The sequence below is a fragment of the Salvelinus namaycush genome, unplaced genomic scaffold (assembly GCF_016432855.1).
Source record: "Salvelinus namaycush isolate Seneca unplaced genomic scaffold, SaNama_1.0 Scaffold12, whole genome shotgun sequence".
In the NCBI taxonomy this organism is placed as follows: Eukaryota; Metazoa; Chordata; class Actinopteri; order Salmoniformes; family Salmonidae; genus Salvelinus; species Salvelinus namaycush.
This window is the reverse complement of record NW_024057897.1, coordinates 429446-455991: the sequence shown is the minus strand read 5'-3', so window position 1 is coordinate 455991 and position 26546 is coordinate 429446. Positions and strand designations below refer to the sequence as shown.

At 49.2% G+C, this 26546-nt stretch overlaps 1 protein-coding gene and 2 non-coding genes across 3 annotated transcripts in view; 2 read left to right on the top strand and 1 right to left on the bottom strand.

Moving 5' to 3' along the window:
* LOC120036063 (F-BAR and double SH3 domains protein 2-like) overlaps positions 1-26276 on the bottom strand; it is a 98140-nt gene extending 71864 nt beyond the window's left edge. Inside the window, exons 1-2 of the mRNA XM_038982523.1 lie at positions 26108-26276; positions 18274-18371 (exon numbers count right to left, since the gene is read on the bottom strand). Of these exons, the coding sequence (XP_038838451.1) occupies positions 18274-18371; positions 26108-26128 (119 nt within the window). The 5' untranslated portion in view covers positions 26129-26276. The remainder of the gene's footprint in view (positions 1-18273; positions 18372-26107) is intronic.
* On the top strand, positions 13381-13454 carry trnat-agu. Its single transcript has one exon. It is a non-coding gene; the product is annotated as a tRNA-Thr (tRNA).
* On the top strand, positions 13548-13621 carry trnat-agu. Its single transcript has one exon. It is a non-coding gene; the product is annotated as a tRNA-Thr (tRNA).
* Positions 26277-26546: the final 270 nt, after the last annotated feature.

Below are 26546 nucleotides of genomic sequence, written 5' to 3'. Positions count from 1 at the left end.
AGTGAGACCCCGCCAGACTAGAACACACCTCCCAGTGAGACCCCGCCAGACTAGAACACACCTCCCAGTGAGACCCCGCCAGACTAGAACACACCTCCCAGTGAGACCCCGCCAGACTAGAACACACCTCCCAGTGAGACCCCGCCAGAACTAGAACACACCTCCCAGTGAGACCCCGCCAGACTAGAACACACCTCCCAGTGAGACCCCGCCAGACTAGAACACACCTCCCAGTGAGACCCCGCCAGACTAGAACACACCTCCCAGTGAGACCCCGCCAGACTAGAACACACCTCCCAGTGAGACCCCGCCAGACTAGAACACACCTCCCAGTGAGACACCGCCAGACTAGAACACACCTCCCAGTGAGACACCGCCAGACTAGAACACACCTCCCAGTGAGACACCGCCAGACTAGAACACACCTCCCAGTGAGACACCGCCAGACTAGAACACACCTCCCAGTGAGACACCGCCAGACTAGAACACACCTCCCAGTGAGACACCGCCAGACTAGAACACACCTCCCAGTGAGACACCGCCAGACTAGAACACACCTCCCAGTGAGACACCGCCAGACTAGAACACACCTCCCAGTGAGACACCGCCAGACTAGAACACACCTCCCAGTGAGACACCGCCAGACTAGAACACACCTCCCAGTGAGACACCGCCAGACTAGAACACACCTCCCAGTGAGACACCGCCAGACTAGAACACACCTCCCAGTGAGACACCGCCAGACTAGAACACACCTCCCAGTGAGACACCGCCAGACTAGAACACACCTCCCAGTGAGACACCGCCAGACTAGAACACACCTCCCAGTGAGACACCGCCAGACTAGAACACACCTCCCAGTGAGACACCGCCAGACTAGAACACACCTCCCAGTGAGACACCGCCAGACTAGAACACACCTCCCAGTGAGACACCGCCAGACTAGAACACACCTCCCAGTGAGACACCGCCAGACTAGAACACACCTCCCAGTGAGACACCGCCAGACTAGAACACACCTCCCAGTGAGACACCGCCAGACTAGAACACACCTCCCAGTGAGACACCGCCAGACTAGAACACACCTCCCAGTGAGACACCGCCAGACTAGAACACACCTCCCAGTGAGACACCGCCAGACTAGAACACACCTCCCAGTGAGACACCGCCAGACTAGAACACACCTCCCAGTGAGACACCGCCAGACTAGAACACACCTCCCAGTGAGACACCGCCAGACTAGAACACACCTCCCAGTGAGACACCGCCAGACTAGAACACACCTCCCAGTGAGACACCGCCAGACTAGAACACACCTCCCAGTGAGACACCGCCAGACTAGAACACACCTCCCAGTGAGACACCGCCAGACTAGAACACACCTCCCAGTGAGACACCGCCAGACTAGAACACACCTCCCAGTGAGACACCGCCAGACTAGAACACACCTCCCAGTGAGACACCGCCAGACTAGAACACACCTCCCAGTGAGACACCGCCAGACTAGAACACACCTCCCAGTGAGACACCGCCAGACTAGAACACACCTCCCAGTGAGACACCGCCAGACTAGAACACACCTCCCAGTGAGACACCGCCAGACTAGAACACACCTCCCAGTGAGACACCGCCAGACTAGAACACACCTCCCAGTGAGACACCGCCAGACTAGAACACACCTCCCAGTGAGACACCGCCAGACTAGAACACACCTCCCAGTGAGACACCGCCAGACTAGAACACACCTCCCAGTGAGACACCGCCAGACTAGAACACACCTCCCAGTGAGACACCGCCAGACTAGAACACACCTCCCAGTGAGACACCGCCAGACTAGAACACACCCCCCAGTGAGACACCGCCAGACTAGAACACACCTCCCAGTGAGACACCGCCAGACTAGAACACACCTCCAGTGAGACACCGCCAGACTAGAACACACCTCCCAGTGAGACACCGCCAGACTAGAACACACCTCCCAGTGAGACACCGCCAGACTAGAACACACCTCCCAGTGAGACACCGCCAGACTAGAACACACCTCCCAGTGAGACACCGCCAGACTAGAACACACCTCCCAGTGAGACACCGCCAGACTAGAACACACCTCCCAGTGAGACACCGCCAGACTAGAACACACCTCCCAGTGAGACACCGCCAGACTAGAACACACCTCCCAGTGAGACACCGCCAGACTAGAACACACCTCCCAGTGAGACACCGCCAGACTAGAACACACCTCCCAGTGAGACACCGCCAGACTAGAACACACCTCCCAGTGAGACACCGCCAGACTAGAACACACCTCCCAGTGAGACACCGCCAGACTAGAACACACCTCCCAGTGAGACACCGCCAGACTAGAACACACCTCCCAGTGAGACACCGCCAGACTAGAACACACCTCCCAGTGAGACACCGCCAGACTAGAACACACCTCCAGTGAGACACCGCCAGACTAGAACACACCTCCCAGTGAGACACCGCCAGACTAGAACACACCTCCCAGTGAGACACCGCCAGACTAGAACACACCTCCCAGTGAGACACCGCCAGACTAGAACACACCTCCCAGTGAGACACCGCCAGACTAGAACACACCTCCCAGTGAGACACCGCCAGACTAGAACACACCTCCCAGTGAGACACCGCCAGACTAGAACACACCTCCCAGTGAGACACCGCCAGACTAGAACACACCTCCCAGTGAGACACCGCCAGACTAGAACACACCTCCCAGTGAGACACCGCCAGACTAGAACACACCTCCCAGTGAGACACCGCCAGACTAGAACACACCTCCCAGTGAGACACCGCCAGACTAGAACACACCTCCCAGTGAGACACCGCCAGACTAGAACACACCTCCCAGTGAGACACCGCCAGACTAGAACACACCTCCCAGTGAGACACCGCCAGACTAGAACACACCTCCCAGTGAGACACCGCCAGACTAGAACACACCTCCCAGTGAGACACCGCCAGACTAGAACACACCTCCCAGTGAGACACCGCCAGACTAGAACACACCTCCCAGTGAGACACCGCCAGACTAGAACACACCTCCCAGTGAGACACCGCCAGACTAGAACACACCTCCCAGTGAGACACCGCCAGACTAGAACACACCTCCCAGTGAGACACCGCCAGACTAGAACACACCTCCCAGTGAGACACCGCCAGACTAGAACACACCTCCCAGTGAGACACCGCCAGACTAGAACACCCCCCAGTGAGACACCGCCAGACTAGAACACACCTCCCAGTGAGACACCGCCAGACTAGAACACACCTCCCAGTGAGACACCGCCAGACTAGAACACACCTCCCAGTGAGACACCGCCAGACTAGAACACACCTCCCAGTGAGACACCGCCAGACTAGAACACACCTCCCAGTGAGACACCGCCAGACTAGAACACACCTCCCAGTGAGACACCGCCAGACTAGAACACACCTCCCAGTGAGACACCGCCAGACTAGAACACACCTCCCAGTGAGACACCGCCAGACTAGAACACACCTCCCAGTGAGACACCGCCAGACTAGAACACACCTCCCAGTGAGACACCGCCAGACTAGAACACACCTCCCAGTGAGACACCGCCAGACTAGAACACACCTCCCAGTGAGACACCGCCAGACTAGAACACACCTCCCAGTGAGACACCGCCAGACTAGAACACACCTCCCAGTGAGACACCGCCAGACTAGAACACACCTCCCAGTGAGACACCGCCAGACTAGAACACACCTCCCAGTGAGACACCGCCAGACTAGAACACACCTCCCAGTGAGACACCGCCAGACTAGAACACACCTCCCAGTGAGACACCGCCAGACTAGAACACACCTCCCAGTGAGACACCGCCAGACTAGAACACACCTCCCAGTGAGACACCGCCAGACTAGAACACACCTCCCAGTGAGACACCGCCAGACTAGAACACACCTCCCAGTGAGACACCGCCAGACTAGAACACACCTCCCAGTGAGACACCGCCAGACTAGAACACACCTCCCAGTGAGACACCGCCAGACTAGAACACACCTCCCAGTGAGACACGCAAACACCGCCAGGACCCAGACTAGAACACACCTCCCAGTGAGACACCGCCAGACTAGAACACACCTCCCAGTGAGACACCGCCAGACTAGAACACACCTCCCAGTGAGACACCGCCAGACTAGAACACACCTCCCAGTGAGACACCGCCAGACTAGAACACACCTCCCAGTGAGACACCGCCAGACTAGAACACACCTCCCAGTGAGACACCGCCAGACTAGAACACACCTCCCAGTGAGACACCGCCAGACTAGAACACACCTCCCAGTGAGACACCGCCAGACTAGAACACACCTCCCAGTGAGACACCGCCAGACTAGAACACACCTCCCAGTGAGACACCGCCAGACTAGAACACACCTCCCAGTGAGACACCGCCAGACTAGAACACACCTCCCAGTGAGACACCGCCAGACTAGAACACACCTCCCAGTGAGACACCGCCAGACTAGAACACACCTCCCAGTGAGACACCGCCAGACTAGAACACACCTCCCAGTGAGACACCGCCAGACTAGAACACACCTCCCAGTGAGACACCGCCAGACTAGAACACACCTCCCAGTGAGACACCGCCAGACTAGAACACACCTCCCAGTGAGACACCGCCAGACTAGAACACACCTCCCAGTGAGACACCGCCAGACTAGAACACACCTCCCAGTGAGACACCGCCAGACTAGAACACACCTCCCAGTGAGACACCGCCAGACTAGAACACACCTCCCAGTGAGACACCGCCAGACTAGAACACACCTCCCAGTGAGACACCGCCAGACTAGAACACACCTCCCAGTGAGACACCGCCAGACTAGAACACACCTCCCAGTGAGACACCGCCAGACTAGAACACACCTCCCAGTGAGACACCGCCAGACTAGAACACACCTCCCAGTGAGACACCGCCAGACTAGAACACACCTCCCAGTGAGACACCGCCAGACTAGAACACACCTCCCAGTGAGACACCGCCAGACTAGAACACACCTCCCAGTGAGACACCGCCAGACTAGAACACACCTCCCAGTGAGACACCGCCAGACTAGAACACACCTCCCAGTGAGACACCGCCAGACTAGAACACACCTCCCAGTGAGACACCGCCAGACTAGAACACACCTCCCAGTGAGACACCGCCAGACTAGAACACACCTCCCAGTGAGACACCGCCAGACTAGAACACACCTCCCAGTGAGACACCGCCAGACTAGAACACACCTCCCAGTGAGACACCGCCAGACTAGAACACACCTCCCAGTGAGACACCGCCAGACTAGAACACACCTCCCAGTGAGACACCGCCAGACTAGAACACACCTCCCAGTGAGACACCGCCAGACTAGAACACACCTCCCAGTGAGACACCGCCAGACTAGAACACACCTCCCAGTGAGACACCGCCAGACTAGAACACACCTCCCAGTGAGACACCGCCAGACTAGAACACACCTCCCAGTGAGACACCGCCAGACTAGAACACACCTCCCAGTGAGACACCGCCAGACTAGAACACACCTCCAGTGAGACACCGCCAGACTAGAACACACCTCCCAGTGAGACACCGCCAGACTAGAACACACCTCCCAGTGAGACACCGCCAGACTAGAACACACCTCCCAGTGAGACACCGCCAGACTAGAACACACCTCCAGTGAGACACCGCCAGACTAGAACACACCTCCCAGTGAGACACCGCCAGACTAGAACACACCTCCCAGTGAGACACCGCCAGACTAGAACACACCTCCCAGTGAGACACCGCCAGACTAGAACACACCTCCCAGTGAGACACCGCCAGACTAGAACACACCTCCCAGTGAGACACCGCCAGACTAGAACACACCTCCCAGTGAGACACCGCCAGACTAGAACACACCTCCCAGTGAGACACCGCCAGACTAGAACACACCTCCCAGTGAGACACCGCCAGACTAGAACACACCTCCCAGTGAGACACCGCCAGACTAGAACACACCTCCTAGTGAGACACCGCCAGACTAGAACACACCTCCTAGTGAGACACCGCCAGACTAGAACACACCTCCTAGTGAGACACCGCCAGACTAGAACACACCTCCTAGTGAGACACCGCCAGACTAGAACACACCTCCTAGTGAGACACCGCCAGACTAGAACACACCTCCTAGTGAGACACCGCCAGACTAGAACACACCTCCTAGTGAGACACCGCCAGACTAGAACACACCTCCTAGTGAGACACCGCCAGACTAGAACACACCTCCCAGTGAGACACCGCCAGACTAGAACACACCTCCCAGTGAGACACCGCCAGACTAGAACACACCTCCCAGTGAGACACCGCCAGACTAGAACACACCTCCCAGTGAGACACCGCCAGACTAGAACACACCTCCCAGTGAGACACCGCCAGACTAGAACACACCTCCCAGTGAGACACCGCCAGACTAGAACACACCTCCCAGTGAGACACCGCCAGACTAGAACACACCTCCCAGTGAGACACCGCCAGACTAGAACACACCTCCCAGTGAGACACCGCCAGACTAGAACACACCTCCCAGTGAGACACCGCCAGACTAGAACACACCTCCCAGTGAGACACCGCCAGACTAGAACACACCTCCCAGTGAGGACACCGCCAGACTAGAACACACCTCCCAGTGAGACACCGCCAGACTAGAACACACCTCCCAGTGAGACACCGCCAGACTAGAACACACCTCCCAGTGAGACACCGCCAGACTAGAACACACCTCCCAGTGAGACACCGCCAGACTAGAACACACCTCCCAGTGAGACACCGCCAGACTAGAACACACCTCCCAGTGAGACACCGCCAGACTAGAACACACCTCCCAGTGAGACACCGCCAGACTAGAACACACCTCCCAGTGAGACACCGCCAGACTAGAACACACCTCCCAGTGAGACACCGCCAGACTAGAACACACCTCCCAGTGAGACACCGCCAGACTAGAACACACCTCCCAGTGAGACACCGCCAGACTAGAACACACCTCCCAGTGAGACACCGCCAGACTAGAACACACCTCCCAGTGAGACACCGCCAGACTAGAACACACCTCCCAGTGAGACACGCCAGACTAGAACACACCTCCTAGTGAGACACCGCCAGACTAGAACACACCTCCTAGTGAGACACCGCCAGACTAGAACACACCTCCTAGTGAGACACCGCCAGACTAGAACACACCTCCTAGTGAGACACCGCCAGACTAGAACACACCTCCTAGTGAGACACCGCCAGACTAGAACACACCTCCTAGTGAGACACCGCCAGACTAGAACACACCTCCTAGTGAGACACCGCCAGACTAGAACACACCTCCTAGTGAGACACCGCCAGACTAGAACACACCTCCTAGTGAGACACCGCCAGACTAGAACACACCTCCTAGTGAGACACCGCCAGACTAGAACACACCTCCTAGTGAGACACCGCCAGACTAGAACACACCTCCTAGTGAGACACCGCCAGACTAGAACACACCTCCTAGTGAGACACCGCCAGACTAGAACACACCTCCTAGTGAGACACCGCCAGACTAGAACACACCTCCTAGTGAGACACCGCCAGACTAGAACACACCTCCTAGTGAGACACCGCCAGACTAGAACACACCTCCTAGTGAGACACCGCCAGACTAGAACACACCTCCTAGTGAGACACCGCCAGACTAGAACACACCTCCTAGTGAGACACCGCCAGACTAGAACACACCTCCTAGTGAGACACCGCCAGACTAGAACACACCTCCTAGTGAGACACCGCCAGACTAGAACACACCTCCTAGTGAGACACCGCCAGACTAGAACACACCTCCTAGTGAGACACCACCAGACTAGAACACACCTCCCAGTGAGTCACCACCAGACTAGAACACACCTCCTAGTGAGACCCCACCAGACTAGAACACACCTCCTAGTGAGACACCGCCAGACTAGAACACACCTCCTAGTGAGACACCACCAGACTAGAACACACCTCCTAGTGAGACACCGCCAGACTAGAACACACCTCCTAGTGAGTGTGCGTGCCGTGTGTGTTCTCTTTTAAGCCATGTGGACATCAATGCTGTCATGTTCCTGATGGAGCAGGAAGAAGTGCATTCTACTATCATTTAATGTTCTGGAGGAGATTTCTGTTTGTTTGGTCCATTGCCAAGAGAAGGAGAGAGGGAAGGAAGGAAGGGAGATAAAAAGGGAGGATGGAGAGCATAGTGAAAGAGAGAGTGAACTCAGCGACCGCACGGTTATGCAAGGCAGGAATTTCTGTCCCTCTCGCTCTCCCTCTCGTCCCTCACATCCCCTACCTCCCTCCCTTAGCCCCTTTCTACCGAATAGTTTGCAAAGCTGTCAAGGCAAAGGGTGGCTACTCTGAAGAATCTCAAATATATTTTGATTTGTTTAACACTTTTTTGGTTACTACATGACTCCATATGTGCTATTTCATAGTTTTGATGTCTTCACTATTATTCTACTGTCACGCCCTGACCATAGAGAGCTGTTTATTCTCTATGTTGGTTGGGGCGTGATAGTGACTAGGGTGGGTCATCTAGGTGATTAATGGTTTATGTTGGCCTGGTATGCTTCCCAATCAGAGACAGCTGTTTATCATTGTCTCTGATTGGGATCATATTTAGGTAGCCATTTTCCCCCATTGTGTTTGTGGGATCTTGTCTACAGATAGTTGCCTTTGTGCACACCAGTAGCTTCATGTTTTGTTTGGTGAGTTTCATTTAATTAAAAGATGTGGAACTCTACACACGCTGCGCCTTGGTCCGATCCTTTCGACGAACGTGACATCTACAATGTAGAAAATAGTAAAAATAAAGAAAACCCCTTGAATGAGTAGGTCTGTCCAAATTTGACTGGTACTGTATGTATCTTTTTTTTACTGTAATGAAAATCAGGCTGTTGATTGTGGCCTGTAGAGTGTTGTCCCACTCTTCAATGGCTGTACGAAGTTGCTGGATATTGGTGAAAACTGGAACACGCTGTCATACACGTCAATCCAGAGCATCCCAAACATGCTCAATGGGGGACATGTCTGGTGAGTATGTAGGCAATGAAAGAACTGGGACATTTTCAGCTTCCAGGAATTGGGTACAGATCCTTGCGACATGGGTCCGTGCATTATCATGCTGAAACATGGGGTGATGGTGGCGGATGAATGGCATGACAATGGGCCTGTTACACACGCCTCTATGAAGAGGGAACGCAACACCCTGCTACAACTCAACTCTCTGTGGAGTGAAGGAGGTATGGGACTGTAGGTGCGAGTAAGGATGACAAAAGGCAGAGAATTGTACCATTTACAAGGAATTTATTCCGTCACACGGTAAATTTGGGGAAAAGGGGCTGGACGGAACCAAAGCAAAGAAAGTAAATATTAAAGCCCCCTCTCCTACCTTACCTGCCTACCCACTACTTACCTAACTTAACACCACCTGGTGCACTAACCAAAATACAGGGGGTGGTCCACCCAGGTCTTACCTAGTGTGCCTAGACAGTGAATATACTGCAGGTATATGTATGCCCGCAGGCCTCTTGCCTAAGCACTCCCTAGGTGCCTTCCCCTTCCCCCATGGGAACAAACAAAATAGAATTTTACAAACAATTTAACAATCAAAAACACAGTCCTTTTGTCATAGACATACCTTAGTAGGACCGGCTACAAAAATACTGGCAACAAATTATACCTCTGCGCAACAACGAAAACACAGGACATACTAATCATCTCCCTCTGAGAACAACCAACACAGTAAATAACCCACAGCCATCAGCCTCCTCTCTCAGCAATCATCTCTCTCCTGAGCAACAGAACACTGGTTTTTATAGCTGGAGTAGGAGTCTAATGGGATACAGCTGTATCCTGATGAGGGGGCGGGGTCAGCTCCAATTAGCCATGGAGTCGACCAATCAGCTGCTTGAGGGGATTTCAGGAAGCCATTTCCTGAAATACACACAAATACACAAACTACAACACAGAAACTGGGGAACGTAACAGGGCCTCAGGATCTCTTCACGGTATCTCTGTGCATTCAAATTGCCATCAATAAAATGCAATTGTGTTCGTAGCTTATGCCTGCCCATACCATAACCCCACTCTGTTCACAATGCTGACATCAGCAAACCACTCGCCCACACGACGCCATACACCTGGTCTGCGGTTGAGGCCAGTTGGACGGGCTGCAGAATTCTCTAAAATGACGTTGGAGGCGGCTTATGGTAGAGAAATTTAAATTAAATTATCTGGCAACAGCACTGGAGGACATTCCTGCAGTCTACAAGCCAATTGCACGCTCCCGCAACTTGAGACAGTGGCATTGTGCTGTGTGACAAACCTGCACATTTTAGAGTGGCCAATTATTGTCCCCAGCACAAGGTGCACTTGTACAATGATCATGCTGTTTAATTAGCATCTTGATATACCACACCTGTCAGGTGGTGTGATGAAACCACAATTGAAATCTTTGGCTGGAATGCCAAGCGTCACGTCTGGAGGAAATCTGGTACCATCCCTACGGTGAAGCATAGTGGTGGCAGCATCATTCTGTGGGGATGTTTTTCAGCAGCAGGGACTGGGAGAATAGTCAGGATCGAGGGAAAGATGAACGGAGCAAAGTACAGAGAGATCCTTAATGAAAACCTGCTCCAGAGAGCTCAGGACCTCCGACTGGGGCAAAGGTTCATCTTCCAACAGGACAACGACCCTAAGCACACAGACAAGACAATGCAGGAGTGGCTTCGGGACAAGCCTCTGAATGTGCTTGAATGGCCCAGCCAGAGCCCGGACTTGAAACCGATCAAACATCTCTGGAGAGACCTGAAAATAGCTGTGCAGTAATGCTCCACATCCAACCTGACAGAACTTGAGAGGATCTGCAGAGAAGAATGGAAGACACTCCACAAATACAGGTGTGTCCCCCAAATACAAGCTTGTAGCATCATACCCAAGAAGACTCGATGCTGTAATCGCTGCCAAAGGTGCTTCAACAAAGTACTGAGTAAATGGTCTGAATACTTATGTAAATGTTTAATTTCAGTTTATTTTGAATAAATAAGCAAACATTTCAAAAAAACTGTTTTTGCTTTGTCATTATGGGATATTGTGTGTAGATTGATGGGGAAAACAATTTAATCAATTTTAGAATAAGGCTGTAACGTAACAAAATGTGGAAAAAGTCATGGGGTTTGAATACTTTCGAAGGCACTGTATATAATGTATTTATTTCACACTGTTTGGTGTATTATCTATGTGTGTACATTTGTGTCATGCCGTGAGACATGTTTGGACATAAAAACATATGGAATTAAACACAAACAACTAACATCCATACATGATGTGTTCTTCCTCTGGGCAGTGAATGCTGATCTGGTTCTGTTCTTCCTCTGGGCAGTGAATGCTGATCTGGTTCTGAGTCCGGTCCCTTGGGCCTGCTTGTGCACACACTTTCCCAGGATAGGTTAAACCAGCACAGTCATGTTACAAGCTCAGCCTCAAACTCTCAATTTGAACAAACAGAACCTCCCACCCTTTCCCCTCTAAACCTGAACCACTACTAGGGCTGTGACGCCCATGGAATTTTGGACGACACTCACTCACACACACACACACACACACACACACACACACACACACACACACACACACACACACACACACACACACACACACACACACACACACACACACACACACACACACACACACACACACACACACACACACACACACACCAGAATAATTCCTGTTTCAGGTCTCAAATAGAAGGACGGAAATACAGACAGAGACAGTGATTGGATTCAGGGGTGTCTGCAGACAGAGGGAGGGGTAGATGGATGGGGCAAGTGGAGAGGAAGGTAATACTTAAAGAGCATAATTACCCACAATCCCCTTTAACACAAATTACAGGAAGAGACCTCATCAAGCTCTTCTCTGTGTGTGTGTGTGTGTGTGTGCGCGTGCGTGCGTGCGTGCGTGCGTGCGTGCGTGCGTGTGCCTGAGAAACTGAGCCATAGACATTCTGGGTTTTCATCTCAATCAAATACTACTAATGCAACAGGTCCCTAGTCACTGTTTAGACAGTACCAAACACCCCCTATAAAACACACTCTCCTTTCTCTGTCCAGAAAAGGACTGCTTCACAAACACACACAAAACACTCTCTCCTCTCTCTCCTTACTGCACCAGTGTGTGCTCTTTACAGAGAAACACAGACAGACCAACAGATAGATAGACAAGAGATAGATAGACAAGAGAGAGATAGACAAGAGAGAGATAGACAAGAGATAGACAAGAGATAGATAGACAAGAGATAGACAAGAGATAAATAGACAAGAGATAGACAAGAGATAGATAGACAAGAGATAGACAAGAGATAGATAGACAAGAGATAGACAAGAGATACAGATAGACAAGAGATACAGATAGACAAGAGATACAGATAGACAAGAGATACAGATAGACAAGAGATACAGATAGACAAGAGATACAGATAGACAAGAGATACAGATAGACAAGAGATAGATAGACAAGAGATACAGATAGACAAGAGATACAGATAGACAAGAGATAGATAGACCAACAGATAGACAGACAAGAGATAGACAAGATAGACAGACCAACAGATAGATAGACAAGAGATACAGATAGACAAGAGCTAGATAGACAAGAGATAGATAGACAAGAGATAGATAGACAAGAGATAGATAGACATCTCTGAACCAGCGCCTCTGGTTGAAGTATATGCATGCCCCACTAATCAGCCAGTCAGGGATCAGCGTTTAACTCCACCCCTAAAAACCAGACACCATGAAACAGACACATGCTTCTAACGTCCTCCAGGCCTCTTCGGTGCAGTAGGCAGCGTGTCAGCCTTCTACTCTGAAGGTTGTGAGTTCACAGAGGGAAGACTGTTTCACTACGACAAACTCAAAGCCTCTACAAATTTAAAAGGAACTCAACCAAAAAAAACTGAGAATTGCATTCAAACTTAACAAAGACAAAGCTCAATACTTAAATCTTAAAGCACCACTGAATCAGACTTCAACAAGAAACTTCACAAAAACATTTTTTTTAAACTATACAAATTAAATGAAACTTTAACAACAATATAAACTAGTTTTTAGGCTAGTTTGAGCTTCTAAGTGCTCAGACCTATTCCCACGTCTCCACGTTGAACATCCTGTTTAGGAGGAGTATGTTAAACTTTAGCCTGGAGATTGCTTCACAAACGAGTCGCTCGTCAATGGGAACTCTGAACCATTGACAAAAGACTCCAGAGCAGTATGGACAGACATCAGGTGCTGTGGCTTAGTTGGTTAAAGCGCCTGTCTAGTAAACAGGAGATCCTGAGTTCGAATCTCAGCAGTGCCTTTTTACAACGGCAGGGAGTGTTTTCATTACACAGCAAGGCACTCATCCATGCACCATGAATAAAACACTCACAAAAGCCCAGAGGCACCATCAGGTGCTGTGGCTTAGTTGGTTAAAGCGCCTGTCTAGTAAACAGGAGATCCTGAGTTCGAATCTCAGCAGTGCCTTTTTCCTAATGGGCAGCATGTGGTTTTACCAGCGGCTTGAGAACAGATCATGTTCCACCAACAGCTTAAAGACTCAAACTGGGATATGTCCTGCTGTTCAATGGTCACCTCAATGAATGACGTGCCCATTGAGTCTGGACTGGAAACAGCCTTCAATTTATAAATAAAACACCTAATAATGGCAGGGAGTGTTTTTAGCAAAGAGCAAGACTCTAATCCATGGCAAATTATGAACCATGAAAAAAACGTATCTGCAGATCCTTTAGTAACCACCGCTTAAGTTGGTTAAAGCGTCGGTCTAGTAAACAGAAGATTCTGAATGTGAATGGCGACCAGAGAGAGAGGGGTGGCGACCAGAGAGAGGGGTGGCGACCAGAGAGAGGGGGGTGGCAACCAGAGAGAGAGGGGTGGCAACCAGAGAGAGAGGTAGCACTGTGCAACCCCTTCACACATTCTCTGACATCTGAATCTCATTTTCCTTGTCCTCTTCCTTCTCCCTCTCCTTTTCTCCCTCCCCTCCCCTACTCCCTCTCCCCTCTGTTCCCTATCCTCCTCCAGTCGTCTTTTCCTACTTCTCTCCCTTTGTCTACCTACCTTCCCCTCTCCCTCCCTCCTTCCCTCCAGCATATCACATGCTTTCAGGCTCCAAGACATCCATATGAGGTCACACTCCAAATATGCTCACACACACACACACACACACACACACACACACACACACACACACACACACACACACACACACACACACACACTCTCGTTCTCTCAGCTCTCTCTGACACACAGAGACAGGAAGAAAATGTGCCTAGATGTGGTATGCATGCACATACACACACGATCTTTGGACATGTCTTGGCCTCTCATGCCTCTATGGTAACACTGCTACGGCTAGCTCTGCTGTAGGTAAACAAGCCAACCAATGATCAGATCTCACACACACACACACACACACACACACACACACACACACACACACACACACACACACACACACACACACACACACACACACACACACACACACATTCCCCAAAGGCTCATTTACACCTGGTTAAATATGAAATATTATTTAATATGACTGGTATCACTGAGGACAAGAATATGTCAGTTTGAATCCTGCAGAAAAGCCCACATAACTAGCATTCACAGGCTTTCTGATAGGTGTGCTGGTGTTATTTAATGACCTGTGGCTGTATTGTCGACCGTGTTGGCTGTGTTTGTTCATAAGTAATGTGTTTTGACAAAGGCATGAAAACTAAATGTCCTCAATAGAGGACGATAAATGAAATCGGAATTAGAAACGCATGTGATCATGTTAGCTTCCTCCCATCTGTGCTCCCCGCTGTACTCAGCAGCCTGGATTAATAAACAAATAAAGTAGATTCTTTCAAACAACCCTTTCTTCCTCTCCTCCCTATATCCTCCTCTCCTCCTCCTACCTACATCCTCCTCTCCTCCTCCTACCTACATCCTCCTCTCCTCCTCCTACCTACATCCTCCTCTCCTCCTCCTACCTACATCCTCCTCTCCTCCTCCTCCCTATATCCTCCTCTCCTCCTCCTCCCTATATCCTCCTCTCCTCCTCCTCCCTATATCCTCCTCTCCTCCTCCTCCCTATATCCTCCTCTCCTCCTCCTCCCTACATCCTCCTCTCCTCCTCCTACCTACATCCTCCTCTCCTCCTCTCTCCCTACATCCTCTCTCCTCCCTACATCCTCCTCTCTCCTCCCTACATCCTCCTCCTCCCTACATCCTCCTCCTCTCTACATCCTCCTCCTCTCTACATCCTCCTCCTCTCTACATCCTCCTCCTCTCTACATCCTCCTCTCTACATCCTCCTCTCTACATCCTCCTCCCTACATCCTCCTCCCTACATCCTCCTCCCTACATCCTCCTCTCTCCTCCTCTCTACATCCTCCTCCCTACATCCTCCTCTCTCCTCCTCTCTCCTCCTCTCTACATCCTCCTCCCTACATCCTCCTCTCTACATCCTCCTCCGCCCTACATCCTCCTCCGCCCTACATCCTCCTCCGCCCTACATCCTCCTCCGCCCTACATCCTCCTCCTCTCTACATCCTCCTCCTCTCTACATCCTCCTCCTCTCTACATCCTCCTCCTCTCTACATCCTCCTCCTCTCTACATCCTCCTCCCTACATCCTCCTCCCTACATCCTCCGCCCTACATCCTCCTCCGCCCTACATCCTCCTCCGCCCTACATCCTCCTCTCTACATCCTCCTCCCTACATCCTCCTCCCTACATCCTCCGCCCTACATCCTCCTCCGCCCTACATCCTCCTCCGCCCTACATCCTCCTCCGCCCTACATCCTCCTCCGCCCTACATCCTCCTCCGCCCTACATCCTCCTCCGCCCTACATCCTCCTCCTCTCTACATCCTCCTCTCTACATCCTCCTCTCTACATCCTCCTCCCTACATCCTCCTCCCTACATCCTCCTCTCTCCTCCGCCCTACATCCTCCTCCTCTCTACATCCTCCTCCTCTCTACATCCTCCTCCTCTCTACATCCTCCTCCTCTCTACATCCTCCTCCTCCCTACATCCTCCTCCCTACATCCTCCTCTCTCCATCCTCCGCCCTACATCCTCCGCCCTACATCCTCCTCCCTACAGCCTCCTCTCTACATCCTCCTCCCTACATCCTCCTCCCTACATCCTCCTCCCTACATCCTCCTCCCTACATCCTCCTCTCTCCTCTGCCCTACATCCTCCTCTCGGTCTCTCTCTTCGTGGAGAAACAAAAACTTTCCTTTCATCTCTGTGGCCAGAGAGAGATCAACTATTACCCACAATCCTCTGGTCCTTCCCACCTCTTCCTGTCATTCCTGAGTGTGTGAAGGTTATTATAGTAAACTAAATCTGAAACTAATACAAAAACTAATCATGAAAGAACAATTGAGTAACTGAAATAAAATATATCTGAAAAACTCAAACAACTTGCGGAATCGATAACAGCTGGAAAGCAGTTTTAACCAAATCAGCATCCAGGATTAGAGACCCACCCGTTGTATAATATAAAATAAAAACAATCATGAAATATGTTAAGTTTTAGTTTGGGCAAAAATAGAATGGGGTTTTCAAGCTACTGAATCTGGAGGGTAAATAAAATACATTTCTACACAAATGTTATTGGTCACATGATTCATAAACAAAAGGTTTACTTCCGGGCCCTTCCCAATGCAGAGAGAAAGAAACTAGAGAAACAATAGAAAAGTCAAACAAATAATAAATAAATAAACATGGCCCTCTATACATGGCCCTCCATTTCCTGTACAGATGAACTTGGTACCTTCAGGCGCTTGGAAATTGCTCCCAAGGATGAACCAGACTTGTGGAGGTCTACAAATTATTTCTGAAGTCTTCTCTGATTTATTTTGATTTTCCCATGATGTCAAGCAGAGGCACTGAGTTTGAAGGTAGGCCTTGAAATACATCCACAGGTACACCTCCAATTGACTCAAATTATGTCAATTAGACTATCAGAAGCTTCTAAAGTCATGACATTTTCTGGAATTTTCCCAGCTGTTTAAAGGCACAGTCAACTTAGTGCATGTAAACTTCTGACCCACTGGAATTGTGATACAGTGAATTATAAGTGAAATAATCTGTCTGTAAACAATTGTTGGAAAAATTACTTGTGTCATGCACAAAATAGATGTCCTAACCGACTTGCCAAAACTATAGTTTGTTAACAAGAAATTTGTGGAGTGGTTGAAAAACGAGTTTTATTGACTCCAACCTAAGTGTATGTGAACTTCCAACTTCAACTGAATATGTGTCTAGCTACATGCGTGTCTAGCTACATGGAAAGTGTGTGTGTGTGTGTTTCTACTCTGTGTCTATGTGCATCAGCAAGCACATATTAGCTAACTAGTTTTGCTAATGCTAGCCACAGAAAACAGCGGCTACAGATACAAGTGAAAACAGGAAGCGCAAGCAGAGACTGAGGAGGATTTACCACAACATCTGTTTCCTCAAACAAAAGCAACACCAATGCTGCAGAGAGGCGATCTGTCCTCGAACAGACGAGGACAGTTGTCAACCTGGAAGGGGCAGTGTGACATTACTGTTGCTGTACTCTGAACACACACACACGAGATCTCTTTGCTATTTCCCTTCTGCGACCAACTTCTTCCCGACTCCATGACTCTTGTCTTGAGCCAATAGAACAGACCAGGCCTCTCCACTTTATGAAAAAGGGAAACGCCAAACCCAGAGAAAGGAGAGAAGGGCAAAAAAAAAAGAGAGAGAAACATTTGTGCTGCGCTGGTTTCCCGTGTTGACTTCCAGCTGTGGGAGGGTCGGGAGAGAGAAACAGAGAGCGAGAAACAGAGAGCGAGAGAGTAGCAGGAAATTCCTTTGTCATATCCCAGATCTGTGTGTTCTTCCAATAAATAGGAATACTCCTCCTCCTCCTCTTTCGCTCTTCTCAGTTTTGTTGTGTGTGTGTGTGTGTGTGGTATGTAGTGTGTGTGTGTGTGTGTGGTATGTAGTGTGTGTGTGTGTGTGGTATGTAGTGTGTGTGTGTGTGTGTGTGTGGTATGTAGTGTGTGTGTGTGTGTGTGTGTGTGTGTGTGTGTGTGTGTGTGTGTGTGTGTGTGTGTGTGTGTGTGTGTGTGGTATGTAGTGTGTGTACCTCATGTCCTCCAGCAGGTCACATTCTGTCTGATGTTTGAGGTGCAGTCTGGTCATCTGCTCTATGAGAGTATTCTTCAGCTCCTGAGTTACTTTGATCTGCAGGGAGGGACAGTCACAGTGTCAGTCAGTCCATCAAAAGGTACATTCAGCTATATGAAGTTACTATAAGTAACGGGGTGACTTCGAAGCAAGAGCCTAGTCATCTCATTAGCATTAGTCCACCCTGCTACCAACTGCACAGACACCCACTGGTGTAGCGGAGGGTAATCAAAGGTAAACTGGTGTAGAGGAGGGTAATCAAAGGTAAACTGGTGTCGAGCAGGGTAATCAAAGGTAAACTGGTGCAGCGGAGGGTAATCAAAGGTAAACTGGTGTAGAGGAGGGTAATCAAAGGTAAACTGGTGCAGCGGAGGGTAATCAAAGGTAAACTGGTGCAGCGGAGGGTAATCAAAGGTAAACTGGTGCAGCGGAGGGTAATCAAAGGTAAACTGGTGCAGCGGAGGGTAATCAAAGGTAAACTGGTGTAGCGGAGGGTAATCAAAGGTAAACTGGTGCAGCGGAGGGTAATCAAAGGTAAACTGGTGCAGCGGAGGGTAATCAAAGGTAAACTGGTGCAGCGGAGGGTAATCAAAGGTAAACTGGTGCAGCGGAGGGTAATCAAAGGTAAACTGGTGCAGCGGAGGGTAATCAAAGGTAAACTGGTGCAGCGGAGGGTAATCAAAGGTAAACTGGTGCAGCGGAGGGTAATCAAAGGTAAACTGGTGCAGCGGAGGGTAATCAAAGGTAAACTGGTGCAGCGGAGGGTAATCAAAGGTAAACTGGTGCAGCGGAGGGTAATCAAAGGTAAACTGGTGTAGCGGAGGGTAATCAAAGGTAAACTGGTGTAGCGGAGGGTAATCAAAGGTAAACTGGTGTAGCGGAGGGTAATCAAAGGTAAACTGGTGTAGCGGAGGGTAATCAAAGGTAAACTGGTGTAGCGGAGGGTAATCAAAGGTAAACTGGTGTAGCGGAGGGTAATCAAAGGTAAACTGGTGTAGCGGAGGGTAATCAAAGGTAAACTGGTGTAGCGGAGGGTAATCAAAGGTAAACTGGTGTAGCGGAGGGTAATCAAAGGTAAACTGGTGTAGCGGAGGGTAATCAAAGGTAAACTGGTGTAGCGGAGGGTAATCAAAGGTAAACTGGTGTAGCGGAGGGTAATCAAAGGTAAACTGGTGTAGCGGAGGGTAATCAAAGGTAAACTGGTGTAGCGGAGGGTAATCAAAGGTAAACTGGTGTAGCGGAGGGTAATCAAAGGTAAACTGGTGTAGCGGAGGGTAATCAAAGGTAAACTGGTGTAGCGGAGGGTAATCAAAGGTAAACTGGTGTAGCGGAGGGTAATCAAAGGTAAACTGGTGTAGCGGAGGGTAATCAAAGGTAAACTGGTGTAGCGGAGGGTAATCAAAGGTAAACTGGTGTAGAGGAGGGTAATCAAAGGTAAACTGGTGCAGCGGAGGGTAATCAAAGGTAAACTGGTGTAGCGGAGGGTAATCAAAGGTAAACTGGTGTAGCGGAGGGTAATCAAAGGTAAACTGGTGTAGCGGAGGGTAATCAAAGGTAAACTGGTGTAGCGGAGGGTAATCAAAGGTAAACTGGTGTAGCGGAGGGTAATCAAAGTTAAACTGGTGTAGCGGAGGGTAATCAAAGGTAAACGCCGTTTTCCCACCTTTTGTGGTAAAATGCATTGAAAATATAGGGAGTATTACTTTACTCACCGCGAACAGCGATCAACGTTGACTCAGCCCAACGACCAACTCACCCACGCACACTCATCAGCCATTGAGTATGTTTACATGCACACTAATAATTACATATTAAATTGATCATGGCAGTAGGCCGAGTATGGCGTTAGTCATGTAAACACCAGAAGGCGTCCTCATGTTTCCCAGCCGAAACAGTTAGGAAGATTTTGTACTGTGAGGGTTTTCTCGGCTGTTCAGGTACACAACATTTTTTCTGGAGGCAAGCCGAAGTTCGGAGCCAAAGTCTACGCCCCTTCGTTGGCGAAAGGTCAATGGTAGGGATTTGTCAATAAACCTTGTTGTCATTCAACGGGAGACGACTTGTTTTCATGCACATTGTTTCATAGGAAAATACTGTACTAAACATCTCAGTTAGATGTCAAATTGACCGACTAAGATCACTTCGTCAAAAAACGTCAAAGTTAATGACAGATATCTTGAGTTATATTAAATTAATGTATATTTTGAGGAAGTGTATACTGGCTATGGCGTCTCAAAATGGATAAACAGTACTATCGCCACTTTCTTTTTTTCCTTCAAGCAAATATCTTTTGAGGGAGTATGCGAGCACACTCAGTTGGGCTGGCCGAGTTCGGCTGGGGGCCAGCGGCTGGGGGCCAGCGGAACTGAAGCATGCGGACGCCTTTGCTTATCTTAAAATCGGCGTAAAGTTACGAAGTACGCATACGCCGAATAAAGCACCTGGTTTTCTGAACAATCTTGATTCTCAAATTATTAGGACATGTCAACAGCTTAATCAGCATTCCAGCAGTGTACCAGCACAAGTGGCGCACGCCCCCCTCTTGTGTGTGGCGCAAGCCCCCCTCTTGTGTGTGGCGCAAGCCCCCCTCTTGTGTGTGGCGCAAGCCCCCCTCTTGTGTGTGGCGCAAGCCCCCCTCTTGTGTGTGGCGCAAGCCTCCCTCTTGTGTGTGGCGCAAGCCTCCCTCTTGTGTGTGGCGCAAGCCTCCCTCTTATTGCGAGCGAAGAAAGTTTGGGAAAAAACTGAAAGTATGCATCTTAGCAGTGGCGGTTCTAGATTATATGAACACCCCTCCCCCCCAAACAAAATAACTAATTTTTATTCCGAAATGTGGAACAACAAATAAATAATCATAACATTTAAAACTATATAAATATATATACAAAAATAAGACACATAAATATCAAAAAGAAGTAACAAAGACAAATAAACTCATCAAAAAAAGAAACGTCCCTTTTTCAGGACCCTGTCTTTCAAAAATAATTTGTAAAAATCCAAATAACTTCACAGATCTTCATTGTAAAGGGTTTAAACATGCTTGTTTTCCCACGCTTGTTCAATGAACCATAAACAATTAATGAACATGCACCTGTGGAACGGTCGTTAAGACACTAACAACTTACAGACGGTAGGCAAATAAGGTCACAGTTATGAAACTTAGGACACTAAAGAGGCCTTTCTACTGACTCTAAAAAACACCAAAAGAACGATGCCAGGGTCCCTGCTCATCTGCGTGAAAGCGCCTTAGGCATGATGCAAGGAGGCATGAGGACTGCAGATGTGGCCAGGGCAATAAATTGCAATGTCCGTACTGTGAGACGCCTAAGACAGCGCTACAGGGAGACAGGACGGACAGCTGATCGTCCTCGCAGTGGCAGACCACGTGTAACAACACCTGCACAGGATCGGTACATCCGAACATCACAGGACAGGTACAGGATGGCAACAACAACTGCCCGAGTTACACCAGGAAAGCACAATGCCTCCATCAGTACTCAGACTGTCCGCAATAGGCTGAGAGAGGCTGGACTGAGGGCTTGTAGGCCTGTTGTAAGGCAGGTCCTCACCAGACATCACCGGCAACAACATTGCCTATGGGCACAAACCTAACGTCGCTGGACCAGACAGGACTGGCAAAAAGTGCACTTCACTGACGAGTCGCGGTTTTGTCTCACCAGGGGCGATGGTCGGATTTGTGTTTATCGTCGAAGGAATGAGCATTATACCGAAGCCTGTACTCTGGAGCGGGATCGATTTGGAGGGTCCGTCATGGTCTGGGGCAGTGTATCACAGCATCATCGGACTGAGCTTGTTGTCATTGCAGGCAATCTCAATGCTGTGAGTTACAGGGAAGACATCCTCCTCCCTCATGTGGTACCCTTCCTGCAGGCTCATCCTGACATGACCCTCCAGCATGACAATGCCACCAGCCGTATTGCTCGTTCTGTGCGTGATTTCCTGCAAGACAGGAATGTCAGTGTTCTGCCATGGCCAGCGAAGAGCCCGGACCTCAAGCCCATTGAGCATGTCTGGGACCTGTTAGATCGGAGGGTGAGGGCTGGGGCCATTCCCCCCAGAAATGTCCGGGAACTTGCAGGTGCCTTGGTGGAAGAGTGGGGTAACATCTTACAGCAAGAACTGGCAAATCTGGTGCAGTCCATGAGGAGGAAATGCACTACAGTAATTAATGCAGCTGGTGGCCACACCACATACTGACTGTTACTTTTGATTTTGACCCCCCCCCCCCCCCCTTTGTTCAGGGACACATTATTCCATTAGTCACATGTCTGTGGAACTTGTTCAGTTTATGTCTCAGTTGTTGAATCTTGTTATGTTCATACAAATATTTACACATGTTAAGTTTGAAACATGAAAATAAACACAGTTGACAGTAAGAGGACATTTCTTTTTTTGCTGAGTTTAGAAACAAATTGTAGTATATAAATACAAATTAAAAAGATAATTTAATTATTACACTATTATCCTTTTGCTAACAAAAACACAAATAAAACTAAATTGTACAAATCCTATATCACACAAATACACAAATAGAATCCACACTTATAAAGAAGGGAACCTGATTATTACACTATTGGACTTCAAACAAGAAACACACAAACTAAATTGCACAACTAATTCCATTAGTACTGTACAAAGTTAGAGGTGAGCTATTTGATAGAGTCCCCGCTCCCCCCACCTCGGGCTTCCAGTGGGGAGACCTGAGGTCAACCTACCCCCGCCCCATCTCGTACTTCTGAGTGGGAGACCTTACCTCCCAAACTAGAATCAGGTCACCCACTCCGACAAGGTTAATTGACACACAGTCCCACACGGTGACATGATATCATTGACGTGACGTGCAAATGAGCGATAGAAAACCGATCGCGCAAATGTCACCATTTGGAATATATATATATATTTTTTTTTTTGTGCGGGCGCCCCATGCCGACTCCGGCAAGATGCCGCCTGTGCCTAAATCCGCCACTGCATCTTAGAAATAGTTTCACATGCAAACATTCTATGTCTGAACTCCGAATCAAATAGGCTTCGCAAAAATAACATGGTCGAAAGTTTATTTTGATTAGCGATTTTCTGCATTTATTTAAGTCCCATCAGGTCGCCCGATTTCAGATGTGTCATGTAAACAGGATTATTAGGGAAATCGTTCTTCTTACAAAGCATGTCAACGTTTTAAATGACCTATTATATTAGCCTGACTATCCATAATACAATCTTACTATTGTGTGCATGCAACGGTACTCATTGTCTCTTGGGGGGAGAATTCCAGTGACTATTCACTGGGGTTATGCAGTCAGAGATTCATGACTGTTCTAGACAAAACAACAGCACAGAGCACAATCAGTGTGTTCTGTAGCTTTCATGTTGCCTGCCTTTGAAGATGGAGGGGGAGTGGTCCATGGTGGGGCTTATCAGGGAAAAGTGACTTCACTCCATCTCTCCTTTCAGTCAGTCACATATGAGACAGAGATGGGGAGGAAGAGAGAGAGAGCGAGATGGGGAGGAAGAGAGAGAGAGCGAGATGGGGAGGAAGAGAGAGAGAGCGAGATGGGGAGGAAGAGAGAGAGAGCGAGATGGGGAGGAAGAGAGAGAGAGCGAGATGGGGAGGAAGAGAGAGAGAGCGAGATGGGGAGGAAGAGAGAGAGAGCGAGATGGGGAGGAAGAGAGAGAGAGCGAGATGGGGAGGAAGAGAGAGAGAGCGAGATGGGGAGGAAGAGAGAGAGAGCGAGATGGGGAGGAAGAGAGAGAGAGCGAGATGGGGAGGAAGAGAGAGAGAGCGAGATGGGGAGGAAGAGAGAGAGAGCGAGATGGGGAGGAAGAGAGAGAGAGCGAGATGGGGAGGAAGAGAGAGAGAGCGAGATGGGGAGGAAGAGAGAGAGAGCGAGATGGGGAGGAAGAGAGAGAGAGCGAGATGGGGAGGAAGAGAGAGAGAGCGAGATGGGGAGGAAGAGAGAGAGAGCGAGATGGGGAGGAAGAGAGAGAGAGCGAGATGGGGAGGAAGAGAGAGAGAGCGAGATGGGGAGGAAGAGAGAGAGAGCGAGATGGGGAGGAAGAGAGAGAGAGTGAGATGGGGAGGAAGAGAGAGAGAGTGAGATGGGGAGGAAGAGAGAGAGAGAGAGATGGGGAGGAAGAGAGAGAGAGTGAGATGGGGAGGAAGAGAGAGAGAGAGAGATGGGGAGGAAGAGAGAGAGAGAGATGGGGAGGGAGAGAGATGGGGAGGGAGAGAGATGGGGAGGGAGAGAGATGGGGAGGGAGAGAGAGAGATGGGAAGGAAGAGAGAGAGAGAGAGAGAGATGGGGAGGAAGAGATGTACTCTCTATCTGACCCATAAAGGGGAGGACATGATGTGGCATGTTCAGTCTGCCCACAATGTGTCTGACAGACCCAGTGGAGCAGAAACAGCACCCGGGAATAACCGATAATTAACTGAAAGCTGTGCCGAGGTACTGCAAGCCAGTAATTGGTTCTCAGACACCTCTTCTAGAATAACTAAGATCATGAAAGAGAAACACAGACTCTCTCTCACATACACACACAACATGTGAATGGCAGACAGAAAGAACAAAGGGTCCCTATGCTTTGTTACAGTATATTCTACATTGTACCAGAGAGTTGTCACAAAACACAGGCACAAAGGGAAGACGTGTGCACTGTAAACAATGGCCCATGGACATACTGCATACTGTACTACCCGCAGAGGCCATGTCGTTAATTATCGGTGATCCAAACTAAGGCTCGAGACCTGATGACTGACTACTTGTCTCTATAGTATGGAACTAAATGCACCGTGTGTCCCGCGTGCGTGTCTTGTGTGTGCTGTCGGTAATAACCAGACAGCTGTGATATGCTAGCGAACAACGTTATTAACTGTTCACTGACTGACTAACAGCGAAACATTCCTTCTTCGTCTATTGACTTAACCGCGCGAATAAAATAGTTAGCTAGTTACGTTTTGTCCAAATACACTAAAGGTCAAGGCAAGGGTGTGTTAAAATCACACAATGGAACATTGTTGTGGCTACCAAATGCACACTCGCATCCTATCTTCTGGTTAACAATGTTTTACGAGGGGAAGAATCCGTTACTACTCTCCAGTCCAGATGAGATGACGATAACGATAACATCGGAGCTGTCATGCATGTTTATGTCCCGTTTATAGTTCATCAGCGTAACGTTACTTCAAATTTGTTTCGAAACATTATCAACTAGCTAAGTTAGCTATGTCCCGAATGCTCCTAAAAAAACTACAGCTTGGCCTACAGCTATATCTTTCTGGAAGACTAACGTTAGTTATAGCTGTTGGGCTATTCAACATTTCGCTAACGTTAGCCAAAGATACTGACCCCTTCTATCTACGGTTAACTAACGTTAGCTAGCAGATAGCGGTTCCTCAAGACCTCAACCAGACCTAATTATCTGGCTAGCTAGCTAACCAAACAGCTCGTAGTGCATAGCTGGTTGGCATAACTACAACCAGGGTTGAAATTGACAACCGAATACAAATACTATAGTTACAATATTTGCAACACCACATGTGGCTTATAATACTAGCAAGCTAGCTAACAATATTTGCAAAACCACATTTGGCTTATAATACTAGCAAGCTAGCTAACAATATTTGCAAAACCACATTTGGCTTATAATACTAGCAAGCTAGCTAAGTAGCTAATGTTACACATCAATGTTATTAGCAAGTCAACATCCCACTGTTTGCTACTAGTTAGCCAGCTATCTATCATAGAGAAATAGATAGTCAATTAAAGGGAAAAACTCACTTTTCTCGGTGGGGGCTGCATGTTGAAGCATTTATATGAATGGTGTATTCCTTAAGAAATGTTTATCCCAAAGAAATCCAAGGTGGGCTGGATAATTCGTCAAGTCTCCACGGAGGGAAGATATGAAAATTACAGTCAGATTTGGACTCTGCCAATTAAAGAATTAAAGCGAACGCTGGCTAAACCAACTCTATACTAACAGACTTCGTCGGGACAACACTGCAGGCGGGTTTCAGAGAGGACTGGGAAATGATGGGGAAACCAATTGAGGCCAGAGGTGTGGAGGCTTCCCTGCGTAATGACGCACAACTGCACCACCCTGTGTTGATGGGGGTAAAGGCACATCAAACAGCGCCAGAAACGTTCCTTTATTTTATTTTTTACATAGCTCTATAACAGTCCTTTCTTGTTTTAAACCGCTAGCATTAAAATCCGAATA